Source organism: Rhinatrema bivittatum, chromosome 4 (assembly GCF_901001135.1).
Source record: "Rhinatrema bivittatum chromosome 4, aRhiBiv1.1, whole genome shotgun sequence".
Taxonomy (NCBI): Eukaryota; Metazoa; Chordata; class Amphibia; order Gymnophiona; family Rhinatrematidae; genus Rhinatrema; species Rhinatrema bivittatum.
This window is the reverse complement of record NC_042618.1, coordinates 150,783,795-150,802,361: the sequence shown is the minus strand read 5'-3', so window position 1 is coordinate 150,802,361 and position 18,567 is coordinate 150,783,795. Positions and strand designations below refer to the sequence as shown.

Sequence of the window (18,567 nt, the reverse complement as noted above, 5' to 3'; positions counted from 1 at the left end):
CGTGGGCACACGCCTCTCCTCTGCATTTAAAGGGCCAGCGGTGGGAAAAGGTTCCGTGGCCGTAATCAGTGATGTCATCACCCTGCCTTGCTTTAGCCCTATAAAAAGGGCCCTGTGTTAGTCCATCTTTGCCTTCGCAAGGAGATAGATGCTCCTGGATGTTCCTGTTCTTCACTCCCGGAGTCTTCTGTCATCCATCGCTTCTTCAAGGTCCTGTGTTCCTTGTTCTTCGTTGGAGCTCCATGTCTTGTCCAGATGTCCATGATCCAGTCCTGATGTCCGTCTTCCGTTCCTGATATCCATGGTCAGTCTTGATGTCTGTCTTCCAGTTCCTGATGTTCTGTGATCCAGTTCCTGATGTTCCTGACGTCTGTGATCCAGCCTTGATGTCCTGAACCCTTGGTTCCTCGTTGCCACCCTTCCTGGTGTGCCATGTCGTGGTCCACATCCAGCCCCACGGGCGGGCTGAGTAGGGCACCTCGTGGCACAAGGCCTGCCTTCTCTCCAGCAGCACGAGCCTCCGGAGGGTCATCCTTGCTTGAAGCCTAATCCCATCTAGGTCCGGTCTCTTGAATCTTGTTCCATCCCTCGGACCTCCTTGTGCTGCTCCATCCATGTTTTAGACTCTGCTTGAACCTGTGCCATCCCAGCATGGTCCATGACCAGCCACATGCGGCTGGGTAGGGCGCACCCTGGTGCAGGCCTCTACAGTTTCTGGGACATTTTCCTCTCACTTGCTCCACTATCTCGTCTGGAGTCTGCCCCGCATCCAGCGTGGTCCGCGACCAGCCCCATGGGTGGGCTGTGTAGGGCGCACTGCATCACAGCCTCAACCTAGTACTTGTTCCTGAATCCTCATCTTCAGTACCTTGTTCCTGAATCCTCTTCCAAGTAGCCACGTCTTCGTCTGAGCCTTCCATGATTCCAAGGCCTTCGTTTGCCTCTGGCCTCTGTCCGGCCTGCCGCTTCTTGCCATTACCCAGCGGTAGGTCCGAAAGGGCTTGGAATGTTCAGAGGACCATTCAAAGACCACCATTGCATTAATTGATCTTCCTGAATCATGCAGGTCTGGTGGATGGTCAGTACCTTCAGTCATACTTGTCTTCGTTCCAGCCTTGCTCCTGCTCCGGATTCCATCGTCTGTCTTCAGTCCAGCCTTGTTCCTGTCCAGCCCATGCTCAGGCATGGCTTACCTGCCTCGGCACCTCTTCGGAGTTCCTCTGAGGTCGAGCCGTGGTCCAAGAACACACAATCCCCTGGAAAGTGGAACCGCTCTCCTAGCGCTTCCTAACACATAAAGCACCAAAGGATTATATAGTTTGCAATTTTTCCAGTCTATCTGGATATAAGGTAAACTGTCTAAATCTCAGGTACTACCTTTGTCCAGGATTATAATTCCTGCTGATACAGAGGAATACCCCTTTGCTTGGGCGGGATTGGGTATTAAGTATCTTAGAGTCTGGTTTGGTTGCAATGTAGAAATTACTATTGCTTTTAATATTGCTTAATTGATGGTTCGTGCATCTGATTTCACTCTGAAGTTGTCTCCTCTGTATTTGTCCTAGTGGTGACATTTGAATGCAGTCAAAATTATTGTAGCTCCTAATCCACCTCCCCCTGACTCATCAATGCCTCAGCATTGCCAAAGGGGAGCTCCAGTAAGGGAGCCAGGACCATCAGGCGGCACTGGGGGCAGCTTTCCAGCACCACAGCAGCACCTGAGATGTGTTCCCTCCCCCGGAAACATCAGAGGAGGGAATCTTGGCGCCGGCTCAGTGACTCTGCCTGCAGCCTGCCCAGCTCCCCTAACTTCATCAATGTCACAGCGATGCCAAAGGCGCCTGCGCCCTTGGGTGAGCACACAAAGAAGCACAACAAAGGAGCCTGTCCTTCTCTGCACTTGTGCTCATCCGATTGGCATTACATTACTTCAGCAATCATTCCATTAATCCCACAACGGAACATGGACCAGTTATACTACTTTGAACCCATTTGAGGATGTGGCATATACACAGATCTAAGGAGAACCACAAACATGAAACAAAGAATAACAACAAACTTGGTCTTCCCAATGATAAGTACTAACCCTTCCATTATCTCATCCTGCTTAATGTTTACTCTATTACTATTAAATGTCCAATCTATTTTTTTTTTAATTCCTCTGATTAATGACCTGCTAGAGGATTTAAAGCCCACTATTTTTTGCATATCAGAAACCTGGCTGTCTGACAAAGATAATGTAAAGGTATAAAGGTGGGTGTTTGTTAATAATCATTAAAAAAAAACTAAAACTAGAACCCTGCAAAGTAGACATTATCCTATCCAAGTGGCAATACTAAAATCTCATCAGCTAAAACATAGGACTGGTCTATTGCCCTCCAGGTTTACTACAAAAAGATTGCTCACCACAAATAGAACTATTCACCAAGGTATTTCCTACACCAGAATCTACAATAAATGTAGGAGACTTTAACCTACAGGTAGACAAAACACCAAGATTCTTAGCATCTGAAATGTTTCTAGAAGCAATGGAATCCATGGGATGGTCACAGTTTGTCTCGAATGCAACGCACAAAGCAGGTCATACTTTAGAGCTAATATTTGCTAATAGAAGTAACTGCATAATCAATACCTCACACACGATAGTGCCTTGGTGCGATCACCAATTAATAAAAGCAGAAAAAGCCCTCATAATCAAATCTACAAGTGTATGGATAATAGGCATGCATATACCTTCAGAAATAAGATAGAGATAGAAGTACTGTTGGAAGCAATAGAAATAAAGATACATGAACTATATCTAACAACACTGCAACAGTTTTTGACACATGGGACAACATAGTCAATGTCATAGCTGAAAAACTTAGCCCAGTTCAGACAAAAACCATTAACAAAGATAAGAATAACTTCAAACACAAGAAACCCTGGTACAATGATAAACTAAAAAGCATGAAACAGAACCTTAGGAAACTAGAGAAACAATAGTGAAAATGTCGTTCGACTGAATCCCTAGAAAAATATAAATCTCGCCTCACAAAATACCAAACACTAACCAATAAAGCAAAAAAAATTACTATGCCAAACAGATTCATGGGGCTATTTTTAATTCTAAACTTCTCTTTGAGACAGTTAAACATCTAATTAAAGACCCGAAATCTTACATATCAAGAAACTACAACTTCACAAAGGCCTCTTGCAATGAGTTTGTCACCATACACTTAAACAAAATCAATAACTTGAAAAAACAGTTCACTAATGGTTCCCCAACAAAAGCACATGAAGGCTCAAAGGACACAGTCAAATGGTTCACATTTGACAGAGTATCAAAGTTGAAAATTAGTCAAATCATTATTAAAATTAAACCAGCTACTCATCCACATGACCCAATACCAGCTAGTTCATTAAAACAAGTACACCAAGTTATCACTCCAACAATCACATCCCTGATCAACCATTCACTATCCAAGGAATCATACCTCAAGGTTTAAAACAAGCAGTGATAAAACCGATCCTAAAAAATAAGACTGGTCAAACAGACGATTGGGACAACTATCGCCCAATATCTAACCTGCCGTTTCTAGCCAAAGTACTTGAAAAAGCAGTATTATCCCAACTTCAGTATAATTTGGATGATCATAATATCCTATTCCCAAATCAATCTGGATTTAGGAAACATCACTCAGCAGAGGCATTACTCCTCTCAAAAATGGACTTGGTCTTATGAGGACTCGATAAAGATGAATCTTAATGCCTAGTGCTAATTGTCTTAACAGCAGTCTTTGACACTGTCAATCATAATCTATTCTGCTATCAGCTGATAAACATTGAGATCGATGGTACAATTAGTAAATGGTTCTCATCATTTCTCTCTAACAGAACATTTCAAGTCAAACTGGGCAACCAGATATCTCACACCTTCCCGTGTGATACAGGTATCTCTCAAGGCTCAACCCTCTCAGCAACACTAATCAATATTTACATGCTCCCACTATGTAAATTACTGATGAATCTAGAAATAAACTTCTTCTTGTACATAGATGACCTACAGTTCTACATAGCACTCTCCATATCATTTGAAAATACAGCTGCGATAATATCTGCATACATGAAAGCAATACCACAAGAACTCTCGCAAATCAAATTGACATTAAACCCTAAAAAGACTGACATTATCTGGCTGAATAGTAGCTCATCAATAGTTAAACCACCTGCGTTAGACGTAGGCTGCTTTCAGCTTCATCCCTCAAATCAAGTATGGGATTTAGGTGTACAGCTAGATGAGAACCTCACAATGAAAATGTGCATCAAGAAATTGATTAAGATGGACTATGCTAAGCTGCGTATACTACAAAGACTGAAACCACTATTAACTTTTGTGGACTTTTGTACAGTATTACAAATTCTAATATTCTCAAATCTTGACTACTGTAACTCCTTACTTCTAAGTCTTCTAGCAAGTCACTTAAAACTATTACAACTACTACAAAAACGCAGCAGCAAGACTATTAATAGGATCTAAGAAATATGATCACATTACACCCTCACTGATGGCACTGCATTGGTTACCAGTACAATCCAGAATCTACTATAAAGTAATAACAATAATATTCAACATCATTCATTCCAATAACACTGGACTATTAGGAGTGACACTACAGCCATACAACCCTCAATAAACACTAAGATCTCAAAATAAGGGCCTTCTGAACATTCCCACAATACGGAGCACACACCTGTCACAAAGAAGAGATCGAATATTCTCCATAGCGGGTTCAAAGCTCTGGAATTCTCTACCAGAGTCATTACGTATCTTACCAGATAGAAAGAAATTTAAAAGTGAATTAAAAACATGGTTATTCATAAACACACATAACAACTTAGAATATATGAGCCACAAAGAAAAGAAGGACAAAAGATAATTGTATCATGAAGAATAAAACAACTGAGAGAATGGAAGATTCTCAAACTACCCAAAGACTAAGTTGTGAAAATGACCCCTTTTTTTTCTGAAATTACCCACACTCCTTGCCTTTTGTACTAATTCATTTCCTTATGTCCCAGAAACTGCCTTTAGATAGATGGAAATCAATACCTACAGATGATTAAGAACATTGTAACTAATCACTTTGTTTCTGATTGTTTGCTGATATGAATGTCACCTGTAAACTGTTGTGATCTATACATGGAACAATGGTATATAAAATGGCTTAATAAAATAAATAAACAAATCAGAACTATATTCCTAGTGTGCTTTCTCTAGAGGTGCGTTGTGCTATATGTAACCTTGCTGGGGGGGAGGGGGGGTTATGTCCCAAGGGCACACAAAATTATTTTTACTCTTTAGGGCATGCATCTGGCCAGCACTCCTCTCATACACGACTCTCTGTCCCGAGTGGATCCTTTTTTTTTTTTTTTTCCGGGGGAGGGGGGGGGGGGGGGGGAGGGGGATCTGTCACTTATGGCCCAAGCTATTCCTTTCTGTCTGTGCTGTTAGAAGCTGCATCCAAAGGGGTGAGATCCTGGGACAAACTAGACAGGACAAAGCACTGTTAAATTAAATGTTTACTGGTTCTTTAACAATTAAATTAAAGTCTATTTTTCTATAAATGTGGTTACAGCTGACTGATGACAAAGCTGTTTTTTCTCTTTTGGGTAGGTGTCTTCATCTCAGGGACCTAGGTAAAGCTTCCCTTGGCAATTTTAAAGTGCGCAAAGCTTTCCCAGTGGCCAAATGGGAATCCTGAGGGTTCCCTTCAAACACAAAAAGTCCTACCTGTGTCCAGTTTATTCACGATCACCCCGCCTGCCCTGGTCTCATAGGGTGGAGATCCTGTGGGGAAATTCTATAAATCTTGATCCTTCTCCTTAGTCTTGGTGTCAGTGACTTCTCTTGCAGAAAAAGTCTTAGGAATCAGGAACCAGGCTATACCAGCGTTTGAACCCTTGTGGAGAGGGGTGGGTCAAAAAACCTCCCCTCAAACAATATACTTTCTGCAAAAAATCTCTTGGTGACTGCTGCTTCACTGTCACTGGTGCTTGCCCCATCTAGGGTGTAGATTAGGGCTTACATGTCTTCAGCCCTTGTCCTTTGTGATGGGGTGGGGGTTAAGCAGCTGCCCTTCTGAATAATCAGGATACATCTTGGCTATCAAAAATCTCACACTCTCACTAGTGCTTGCCTCATCTAAGGAGTAGAGTGAGGCTCACAGGTCTTCAGCCTCTTCATGGGAATTCCCAAAGGAAATCCAGCAAAAATCTATCTCACTGCAACTAATCAGGGGACAATCCTGTAGCAGGTTTGTGCACAGAAAGGAACCTCTTCAAAAATAAAGTTCATGATGAGGCTGGGAGGCCTCACCAGGGAGTGAAAAAACTGCATTCTCACTGCTCTGATGCCTTTTCAAAATGACCACGCCGAATACTAAAATGGCTTCACTAAATAGAATCAGGCAACCAATCCCAACCCTCCAGGTTAGGAGGCTGAAGAGGATGGGAGGCTTACAGAAATCTAGTTTCTAAGCAGGGACCTAGGGCCACCAAGCAGCTTACCCAAAGGAGTGGCACATATATATAAAAAATTGCTCTTTCTAAGCTGAATCTGTCTAGAGAATTAGGTGGGTTAATTTTCCTGATTTTGAGGCTCATCATGCAGCCTTGATTTTGAGGCAGTTTAGTTTGTGGATGTGGGATGGGGCATATGATACTGTTCCTGGGTGGTTGTTGCTTGAAAGGGCTTTGGTGAATCCTTTTCCTACATTCCTGTTGCCTGGCATGTCTTTACCATGAAGATTGCATAGGAATCTGAAATTGTGTGATTCTAGGGATGCTTTTTATAAATTAGCCTGAAGTTTGTCCCTTTCTTGGTCTGAGAAAATTTCTGTCTGGTTCAATCCCATTTTTCACATTGATAATGCTCTTCTAAATTGAGTCCAATGGCAAAATCAGTGGATTTGGAATCTTGGCCAACCTTTAATTGCTGGTGAGCTGAAATCTTTTCATGTCCTTCAGGCATAATTTAATCTATTGCATTCCCAATTTTTAATTGGATACATCTTAGGCACTGTATCCAAGCTAGTAGGGTGCAGCTTCATGATTTAATGAAGGATCTGAAACTGACCACTATATGTGAGTCCATTTGGGCCACCTCAGAACATGCATCAGGTTTTTATAAGGTAATGCAATGTTATTCTAGCAAGAATTGTGTGGGTACTGAGAAAGTGTAGGAAAGAGAATTGGGTGTAACTTGTATACAAGAGCAATGGGAGTTTACTGGGCTAAGTCCATCTGGGTCTCCACCTCTGCTTCTCTTACACAATCCATGTTATTCATTGCACATATGACCATTTGTGCTCCAATAAAAGTGGGGAAGCTGAAGGGGGTTGATTCTGAATTATGTTAGTCATGTTAGTAAGTTACCTTTTCTCATATGTTGTTTTTTTGTCCACACACATTTATATTCTTATTGATCAACAGTATAGAAACATAGAAATGATGGCAGAAAAGGACCAAATGATCCACCCAGTCTGCTAAGCAAACGTATGCCAAAATCTGCTGCACTGTGCCAGTATCTGTTGCACTGTGCAGGTTACCCCCATGCTTATCTGTTTACTAGACTGTAAAAAGTCAGGGACCTTGGATGCTGTTTGAATCCAATTTATTTATTTATTTTTACTTTTCCCCTTAACTGTTGCCGTGAAAGCAGAGAGCAATGTTGGAGTTGCATCAAAAGTTTCAGGCTTAGTGATTAAAGGTAGTAAGCACCTCAACAGCTAGTTACTCCCATGTTTATTTGTTCCCCAATCTGTAAAAGTTGGGGCCCAAGTTGGTTGCTGTCTGAATCCAATTCCCCTTTTCCCACTGCCTTTGAAGCAGAGAGCAATGATGGAGTTGAATTAAGCCTTGATACTGTTATTTTTTAAGGGTAGCAACTGCCACACAAGCAAGTTACCCCCAGTTACCCCCATGTACTCTTTTCTTTATTTCTAACCTCTAGCCTTTAGGGATCCACAGTATTTTATCCCAAGCCCCTTTGAATTCCTTGACTGTTTTCGTCTTTACCACCTCCTCCGGAAGAGCATTCCAGGCTGTAGAAACCACAGCATGGTCTGTGGACTCCTAGCCTGAGTTGGGGTTGACGCTACCTGAGAGGGTAAACCCCAACAGGTCCCCAACGTCTTGGGAATAACATCCTGGCTTGCAGCCCTCTAGGATAGAGTTTGAGACACTTGCATCTATCTCATACTGAGGTCACATCTCCTTGTTTTGTGTTTTCTTGCACAGCAACCAACAACCTTTGCTCAAGCCCGAAAAATTATCAAGTTCGAAGGAGTCGGGCTACGTGGACTCAATAAAGGCCTTACTGCAACCCTGGGCCGTCATGGAGTTTTTAACATGGTTTATTTTGGATTCTACTTCAACGTGAAAAATATTGTGCCTGTTATCAAGGTAAGGGCTATCTTAAAATCTGAGACAGAAAGGTCAGACCAACAGAAATATTGTACAATGCAGACCTGTTATGAGGAATTTCCTGAAACAGGGTCAGATATACTAAGCACTTTCCCTATGGAAACCAAATGGGGAGAACGCTTTAGTACATCTGGACCATTATCAGCACTTCCTGAAGCCTCGTTACCTTTTAAATGGAGCCAAGTCCAAGAGATAGGCTGCTGCTGGTATAGCCCGATTCTCACCCTTACTTCAGCATGTGGTGCTTGCATATCAGATCCTCATGAGGACAATTTTCAAAAGCCATTTACTGGGTTAAATTGGCTGTCTGAAATTTGCCCACCACGTACGCAGAAAAAAGTACACATGGGGAATCAACAATGCCCCTATTTTACCCATGGGAAAAGCAGGTGGGATCAGAGGCAGGTTTAGGTCAGTGGAGGCAGCAATGGGCGTAGGTTTGCATTTTCAAAACTATGCACATTAAGGTGAATTTTAAAAGGCCGACACGCGCATTAATTAGGAGATGCGTGAATAAGTCAGGCTTGTGTGCACCGAGCAAATTTTAAAAGCTGGCAAGATACGCGCATATCTCCCGCAGTGCGCACATTTTGGAAGTTTTCAAAAAGGAGTGGGGCATGGGCATTTTGGGGTGTGAACCTGAGATGTGTGCGTAAATGCTTATGCAATCTGGTGCGCACAGAGGCCCCCTGCCACGTAACTTTACTTCTGCTATGGATGAATGTAAATTCAAAAATAAAGAAAAACAGGCAGATGCAGGGTTTTAAGGGTCAGGGCTAACCGAGGGGAGTGAAGGCTATCAAACTGGGTGGGGGGGGGGGGGGGTGTTGGAGAACCTATCTCTTAACTGGGCGAAGTGGGGTCAAACTGGCAAAACTGGAAATGTCGGTGTGCACATCTTTTAAAAATTCCCCAGTTTACATGGTAGAAGTGGCACTTGTATGCCCATACACATGCCCATGTAAAATTTGGCGCACATGTGCGTGTTGCCAGGCTATTTTATAACATGCATGCATATACGTATGTGCAAGTTATAAAATAGCCACATCCCTGGGTGCAGGCCGTCACATACGCACTGGTTTGAAAGTTACTGTACCTCTTTTCAGAGGAAAAGTATCCACAGAAAAAGGAGGTACAGATCTTGATGGGTACTTTTTCCCTTGGCAGCTTTCAAAAAGAAAGTATGTGCATATTTTCCCTTTGAGAAGTGGTGCAAACTCTGTGCGGGAAGTCACCACAGACTTTGCACTTTCCTGCATTGTTTTGAAAATTGTCCCCTCTGTGTCAGAAAACCATAGATCGGCTCTCTGGGCTAAATATGGACTATGCAGAAAGTCATCAAAATAAGTTTTAAAAAATAGAAAAACTATTTGTTGCCATGTACTTTTCTTGCAGTTTGTTGATGGGTTTAGAATTCTCATAGCGAGGGAAAAGCAACCTGTGATGTTTTTGCTTGCTTTTAGTATTACCAGAATGCTACAGACTTTCATGTTTGGCAGCCATGGTGCCTCCAGTTTATTCTTCACTCTTCACTCAAGATGCTTTTTAAGAGTGCCTCTCTTCCATGTCAGGAATCCCCCTCCCCTTATTTTCCTATAAAAGATAAGGGAAGAGAAGTCCTAGGGGAGCACCCATAGCTGCCTTCAAAATTACTTCCACTTTATGACGGGCTCGCTGTTGTGGTGCCAGACCTTGTGCACAAGTGTAGGATGCATGAGATGAAGGGCAATAGCAGCAGTGTAGCACCAGTAGTTTTTGCATGGTAGCTACAGCTGGAACTGGGCTCTGAAGACCATGACTACTTTCTATTTTTTTGCTGAAGTTGAGCAGGGAAGAGATAAAGGTGAGGGAAGGAGCACAAGGATAGGACAATGAGACTGGGTACAAGGGGAGGAGCAAGAAATAGGGGACAGGGATTGAGAAAGACAGGCATAAGAGGAGGAGGAGAAAGGGGGGAGAAAGAGTGCATACAAAGGGAAGAGAAAAAGGGGGATTTCAGGGGAGGAGAAAAGTGGTGCACAGCTAGAGAAAGAGAAGGGGATACAAGGTGGAAGAGACATGGAGCACAAGGCAGGATATTTAAAAAGTCTCTTATTGCACTGGATAAAATTTATTTGGGCTTATTTTATTTCTGATACAGATTGTATATTTCTGTGTGAAATGTGCACTTTTGAAATATGGTACAGCACACAGCTACCTTTTAACACTGTTTTGGAGTTCTGAGATAAACTGAAAATAATAATAGCCTTTATTTATACAGCAAAGTCATGAGATCTCTGTACTACTGTAATCTAAGTGTAAGCAGAGGGAGTTAAGTGACTTGCTCACAATCATACAGTACTGGCAGAGGTGGGAGAGGAAACCCGGCCAGTTCCAGGGGTGACTCTACCAGCCCTTACATATAAAGAAGAGTAGACATTGGGAATGGGTTTTGTTTGGGCATCTGCATCTCTGGAACAGTGGTCATCCCTGAAAAACAGTCACACATTCCCCCCAAGAAGTCTCCAAGAGATACATTTCTTACTGACAGTGTGTGGAAATGTTTATTATCTGCTTTAAAGCTACAGAGTGAGAAATTATGTCTTAGAATCACTGGGAGCTGTCAGGTGCTTAGAGAGGGAGAAAGTAGCTAAAGAGCATGAATATCTAACACATTAATAGAGTAATATTCAAAGGACTTATATGCAGAACCCCAGCTTTTGAAAATTGCCCAAGGGGTAGTCTGTGGAAACATACATATGGAACATGATTTTGCAAATATACGCATAAATGTACATGTGGAAAGTTACATCAGCTCTCAAGCATATGTCTGTGCACATACTGCAGTATCCGTGAATTTTCAAAGCGCTCTTATGCACATAAGTCAGCTTTGAAAATTCAGGATAAAATCTTGTTACTTTGCACCCACAACCTTTAGCCTTAAACAAGCTATTGAAATTACGCTCTAAGTACTTGTTTTGGTGTCTAATGTGTGTTAAAATGACATTAACATCCACTTGCCTTGCCATTAATGCAGAAAAAAGGCTAATGAGCTGCATTGCATGCAAATGTCTGAAAATCAGCTCATCAGAGCCAATTTTAGACAATACTGGGACCCAGGGCAGAAACTTGAGAGGAGGCTCCCAATCATGCATTCGCCTCTCCCCTTTTTCCCCTCTGCCCCCATGTCTCCTTTCTAATTCTCTCTCTCTTACCCATTCCCTCCTTAACCCATTCCCCCAGTCTTCTCCCTCCCATGCCCCCATTCCCCCCATGCCCCCTTCCCAGCTTCCCTCCCTTTTTTACCATGTGGCCCATTTCTGGCTCCTCTCCCTCCTACTTCCTGCCCTCTGTCTACCTCCTCCTCCTCCTCCTCATGATCCCTTTTCCGGTTCTTCTCCCTCCTATGCCCTTCCAATCTCCATGGCTCATTCCTGAATTCTTGCCCTAACCCCCCCCCCCCCCCAAAGTCCCATATCAGGTCTTCCCCATCTTACTACCCTATTTCCTCTGCCATGTATGACCCCCATTCCTGGGTCCTTTCCAGCCATCCTCGTCACCTCACCTTAGTTGGACGGGTGGTTGTGGGTTCAGCAGGTGGCACCACACACTCTGGCAATAGCAGTGAAAATCATTGTGAGACTTGTGAGCTAGCCCATGTTCACAGGCCCTTCAATGTCCTCATCCCTTGCATGGGTTTTCTTAGTAAAATGAAGCCCATGCGAGAGGAAGGGGCATGGAGTCAGGGGGCACCTTTAGGGCAGGACGTTCCTTTGCACCAGCTCAGGGGAAAAGGGAGAGTGCATCAGGCTGCAGTCATTGGGGGCTGGGGGCATTGGCCGTGCATTGCTACAACAGATAACATGCTTGCATGACTGTTTCCAGAAATGTACACATATTACCATATTAATGTGATATTTACTAAATACTTCATGCCCTTTAGTAAATTCCACATTAAAGATGCTGTACTAACAAACTTGTTACATGAGTTTTAGTATATAGGCCCCTAAATGAATCCTGGCTTTTTAGATCCCTCTTGACAACTTTGATACCTGTAATGCTCATGTCACATTGTGAGGAGGAGGATTACAAAGGCCACAATGCCAAATCCCAAAATGCATTGTGATGGAAATTCAAAAACCAGGAATGACTACAATTCTTTCTTCAGATACAGAGGCACTTGGCAGTTCTGACAGCGACGCCTCAGTCCTGCTTTCATTGTTAGGGCTTTCGTAGACTCAAAACGTTTAACATTTCCCAGGAGTTTTTTATCCATTCATAAATGTACTGCTTCTATAAGTTTTGATCCTCTTGCCTTGTTTTCCTAATCCCTAGCCAGGCTCCTGTAGTTTGGAGAAGGAGTCCTAGCTTTACATAGCAGGGTCAAAGCCAAAGGCATGTCATATCCGCATTTGAATGATATTGAAAGAAAGCTCCAGGCTTTGTACAATCCTACAGCTGTGTTTCCATTCAATAGCACCGTGCTGAGGGCACACCTGAGAGCCTGTGTTTGAGCCTGTTTGTTTCCAATACAAAGTCCTGCAGTTTTTCTGTCTTGTACATTTCCATTGATCTTTCTGGTGACCTATAGTACCTGCACAGCAAAAAAACTAACAGAAAAGTGTTCGTACTTAGTAAACTCAGAAAATCTGACATAAATTCCTTACAAAAGCCAGGTCTCATATTTCATAGGATTTAGGGTTATCATGATTGATTCCCTCATCCTGTACTCTTTGGGTCAGTGCTCTGCACAGATCCATGCTAGGCCCTGCCCTGTCAAGGGGATAGAGGATGCTTAGGGACCTTCATTTTCAGTTTTTATCTTATTTTCCCTGGAAATTTCAATGGTATAACAAAACATAAAATCTGTGGAAAAATTACTTATTTATAACAAATAGGAGAAAAATCAGTGGAAAAGTCATTTTTTCCACTGACATTTTTTTTGTTATAATATTGAAATTCCCAGGGAAAATATAATAAAAACTGAAACAAAGGTCCCTACAGATTTTCAACAGTGCCTATCTACCCTTGGACTTTCTCTGTAATTAGGGAGACAGTAACCTTTTGTTCCAAGGCTATGGAGTGAAATGTTAGCATTATATAGCTGCTTTGGAATCTTTCAGCTTACCAAAGTTTGAATGCTGCTTTAAAGCAAGGTAGAGCAGTTCTGATTTTCACTCCTAACCAGGTTTTCATGATGTCAAACATCAATAATCATGCTCAGAACCTCATTGCTAGCAGGCAGAACTGCATGTCAAACATCAATAATCATGCTCAGAACGTCATTGCTAGCAGGCAGAATTGCATGTCAAACATCAATAATCATGCTCAGAACGTCATTGCTAGCAGGCAGAACTGCATGTCAAACATCAATAATCATGCTCAGAACCTCATTGCTAGCAGGCAGAATTGCATGGGGCTGTGAGAAAGTGGCATCTTGGGAATAAGAGGAGGCTGTATCGTATTCAGCTTCAATCAGAGCATGGAGGAGGCCTCACTGTCTTTGGCTATCTTTGGAATAAAGAGGAGGCAGTCATGCTTTTATTTTTTATCTCTGATCGGGACCCAGAAGAGAGGGTAGGTTAACTGTGTATAGCAGCAGGGCTGCGGAAAAGATAGTAAAAGGACTGCATAGGAATGAGTAGGGAGAGGGTAAGGGGTCTGTAGGTCAGGGTAGGAAGAAAGTCAGACAGCTGGGGGAGGGGAGAAGGAAAGTGAAAGGGCTGAGCGGGAAAGGGATGAGGAGAGTAAGTGATCTGTGGTGGGAGAAGAGGCATGAAGGAGGAGAGAGAAAGGGCTGCGATGGGAGGGGGGAGTGTGAAAGAGGAGAGTGAGGCAACTATAGAGAGATGGGAAAGCAGCATGATTAGGGGAGAGAAAGGAGTGAGGACTGCAGGAGAAAGGGGTGAGAGGAACGGAGGAGGAACATGAGAGAGTTGCAAAAGGAGAAGGAGTGGAGCAGAAGGCTTTATTTGGGTATGGGAGCAGAGAAGGGATGAGAGTGCGTGAACTGTATCAGCGAGGGTAGGAGAAAAACAAGAAGGCTGCAAAGTACGGTGGGAGTGGGAGCAGGAGTACAGGACATGGCAAGTGCAAGAAAGCTATGAAGGAATTTTCTAATCCCTGGTCATCAGGTTGGTCTTAACCATCAGGCAAACTAAGCAGTCGCCTCGGGCAGCAGCTTCTGGTGAGCACCAAAGAGCAGCTGCAGCTACAGCAAAACAATAGTGTTGTTTTGGTATAGCATATTTTGAGTGTCTATTTTGCAAGATTTTGTGTTAGGGGTAATGGGGAGAGTGATGTCACTGTTACTGAGGCGAGCGCAGGCTGATTTAAAAAAAAATTTTTTTATTTATTTAAATTTAATATGCCACCTTATAGGAACAAATATTCAAGCAGTTCACAGTAGTAAAACACACATAATTAAAATGGAAATACAAAAATCCCAGGATAATCTATGCAATAGCTAATAAATATACCATCAATAATAAGATAACACCAAATAAAATAATAATACATAAAACATAGTAATATAGTGACATAGTAATAAAGGCAGAAAAGGACCAAATGGTCCATCCAGTGTGCCCAGAAAGCTTATTATGGTAATATCTACCTCGCCATGTAGGTCACCCCTAGGTTTCTCTTACCCCCAATCCTTATGATAAGGGTAGTAATATTTACAATCAAAAATCAAGGAACTGTCAAACTCATTAAAAAAAATTACTGCTAGGAACATTTTTACTGGGTGAGGAGCCTTCCTGAAAAATCCAGCAATGCTGACTTGCTTTGCTTTTGAACTTGGCCGTAGAAGCAGTCCTGTGCTTTTTCCCTTATGTCTGCATATCAGTACCCCCAGACTGTAAAAGTCAGGGCCCATGTTAATCGCTGTCTGAATCCAATTCCTCTTCCCCCGCCCTCAAAGCATAGAGTGATGTTGCAGTTATGTCAAACGTATCAAGGCATATTGATTGAGGATGTACAGCGATGTACAGCAAAAGTAAACAAATTGAAACAATAAAATAAAATAAAACCATCAATTGATTAAAAACAATATTGGACCAGGGAAACTTTAGCTTAAAATTCTTAAAAGCTCTAGGTTGAGCTCAAAGTTTGGAAGCCATCAGCCAGGACTTTAATTTATCGCAAAAATGCATTAAGCAAGTTTCTTCCCTGATCGATAAGGGGAGATTATTCCTGGCATCAGGAATTGAAGTAGAGAATGATATTTTATGCAATTTTACATGCTGAATGGTTCTCGGAGATGGGAGTTGAAGTAGATAGCTATGCTGAGAGCATGCTTCCCTGAGTGAGGACTTCCAGCACAGTCTAGATGAAATATTAGGGGGCCAATCCCATGTAAGATCTTAAAAACGAGGGCAAGAATTTTAAACATATATCATAATCTTACCGGGAGCCAATGTAGTTTTTCCAATAGAGGAGCTGCAGATTTGCGCCTAGCACGACCCATAATTTTTCATATCTGTCCTCTAGCCTTTAGGGATCCACAGTGTTTATCCTATGCCGCTTTGAGTTCTTTGACTGTTTTTGTCTTTACCAACACATCCGGAAGGGCATTCCAGGCATCCACCACCCTCTCCATGAATAAATATTTCCTGATATTGGTTCTGAGTCAACCCCACTGAAGTTCTATTTTGTGACCCTTATCTCTACAGCTTCCTTTCCAATGGAAAAGGTTCAAAGTTTGTGCATCATTAAAACCATTCAGGTATCTGAAAGTCTGTATCATATCTCCCCTGCACCATTTCCTCTCTTCCAGGGTATACATATTTAGGTCCTTCAGCCTCTTCTTATAAGTCATTTAATGGAGACGCCCCCCCCCCCCCCCCACACACACACACACACACACATCATTTAGGTCACTCTTTTCTGAACCGCCTCCATCCTTTCTCTATCCCTTTTTTAGATACGGTTTCCAGAATGGAACACATTACTCCAGCTGAGGCCTCCCCAAAGACCTGTACAAGGGAATTATCACCTTTTTCTTACTGGTTATTCCTCTCTCTATGCAGCCCAGCAATCTTCTGGCTTTAGCTATCGCCTTGTCACATTGCTTCACTGTTTTCAGATCATTAGACACTATCACCCAAGGTCCCTCTCTTAGTCCGTGCACAAAAGTCTTTCACTTCTCATCACATACAGCTTGTTTGGATTGCCACACCCCAGAAGCATGACTCTGCATTTCTTACCACTGAATCCCAGTTGCTCTATTTTCCACCACTATTCAAGCTTTCTTAAATGTCCTTTCATTCTGTCTATTCCTTCCGGTGTGTCCACTCTATTGCAGATCTTAGTATCATCCCCAAACAGACAAACTTCATCTTCTATCCCTTCCGCAATATCACTCACAAAGATATTGAACAGAACTGGTCTCAACACAGATCCTTGTGGCACTCCATTCACCATTACACACTGTCTTCTATCCCTCAACCAGTTTGTAATCCTTGCCACCACTTTGGCACTCACTCCCAAGCTTCTCATTGTATTCACAAGCGTCCTATGAGGGACTGTTGAAATCCAAGTAGATCACTTTGAGCACTCTTCCTTAATCCAATTCTTTAGACACCTAATAAAAAAATCAATCAGATTTTGTCTGACAGTACCTTCCCCTAGTAAATCCTTGCTGTCTTTCGTCCAGCAATCCTCTTGATTGTAGATAGTTCACTATCCTTCCCTTTAGCAGATTCTCCATTAATTTTCCCACCATCGCGGTGTGGCTAACCAGCCTGTAGTTTCTAGCCTCCTCTCTGCTACCACTCTTGTGAAGCGGGACCACCATGCTCTTCTTCAATTTCGCAGCACCACTCCCATTTCTAGGGATCTATTGAACAAGTCATTCAGCACACCCACCAGCATATCTCTGATCCCCCTCAGTATCCTGGGATGAAGCTCATCCCACCCCATGTCCTTGTCCACTTTCAGTTTTCCTAGCTCTTCCCATACAGTCTCTTCTGTAAATGGAGTTTCACCTACCCCATGCCAGAAGAATGCTGGGCTGCACAGAGAGAATACATGGCAGCTAAGCTTGCAAAACTTGAAGAATGGGCATGCAAATGGAAAATGAAATTTAATGTGGATAAGTGCAAAGTGATGTACGTAGGGAAGAGTAACCCAAATTATAGCTGCACAACATTAGGATTCATCATTCAGATAAAGATTCTAGGCGCCACTGTTGATAATACATTGAAATCTTCTGCCCATTGTGCATCAGCAGCAAGAAAGCAAATAGAATGCTAGGAATTATTAAGAAAGGAATAGAGAATAAAACAGAAAATTTCATAATGCCTCTGTATCACTCCATGGTGCAGTTCTGGTCTCCACATCTCAAAAAAGATATAGCAAAATTAAAATACATTTAGAGAAAGGCAACCAAAATGATAAAGGGGATGGAATGATTCATCTATGAGGAAAGGCTGTAGAGGTTCAGTTAGTATAGCTGTGTTTAAAAAAGGATTGGATAAGTTCTTAGAGGAGAAGTCCATTACCTGCTATTAATAAAGTTGACTTAGAAAATAGCCACTGCTATTACTAGCAACGGTAACATGAAATAGACTTAGTTTTTGGGTACTTGCCAGGTTCTTATGGCCTGGATTGGCCACTGTTGGAAACAGGATGCTGGGCTTGATGGACCCTTGGTCTGACCCGGTATGGCATGTTCTTAGGTTAATAATCTTCACCCTGGAGATATGATAGAGGTCTGTAAAATAATGAGTGGAGTGGAATGAGTAAATGTTAATTGGTTGTTCATTCTTTCAAAGAGTTAAAAGACTAGGGGACACACAATGAAGTTACTAGGTGATACATTTAAAACTAATAAGAGAAAATATTTTTTTACTCAACATATAATTAAACTCTGGAATTCATTGCCAGAGGATGTGGTGAAAGCTATTAGTGTAGCTGCATTTAAAAAAGGTTTGGACAAGTTTATGGAGGAAAAGTCTATAAACCATTATTAAGGTGTAATTTCAGAAATCCACTTCTTATCCCTGGGATACATAGCATGGAATCTATCTACCCCTTGGGATCCTGCCAGGTACTTATTTCCCGGATTGGCTACTATTGGAAACAGGATACTGGGCTTGATGGACCTATGGTCTGGACCCA

General features: G+C 42.4%; 1 protein-coding gene across 3 annotated transcripts in view; it reads left to right on the top strand.

The window, feature by feature from the left end:
* The window catches only part of SLC25A21 (solute carrier family 25 member 21), an 847,107-nt gene that overhangs the window by 762,550 nt on the left and 65,990 nt on the right, over nucleotides 1-18,567 (top strand). For all 3 annotated transcript variants that reach the window (XM_029598981.1, XM_029598980.1, XM_029598982.1), the window contains one exon: nucleotides 8,281-8,445. In XM_029598981.1, coding sequence (XP_029454841.1) covers nucleotides 8,281-8,445 — 165 coding nt within the window. The remainder of the gene's footprint in view (nucleotides 1-8,280; nucleotides 8,446-18,567) is intronic.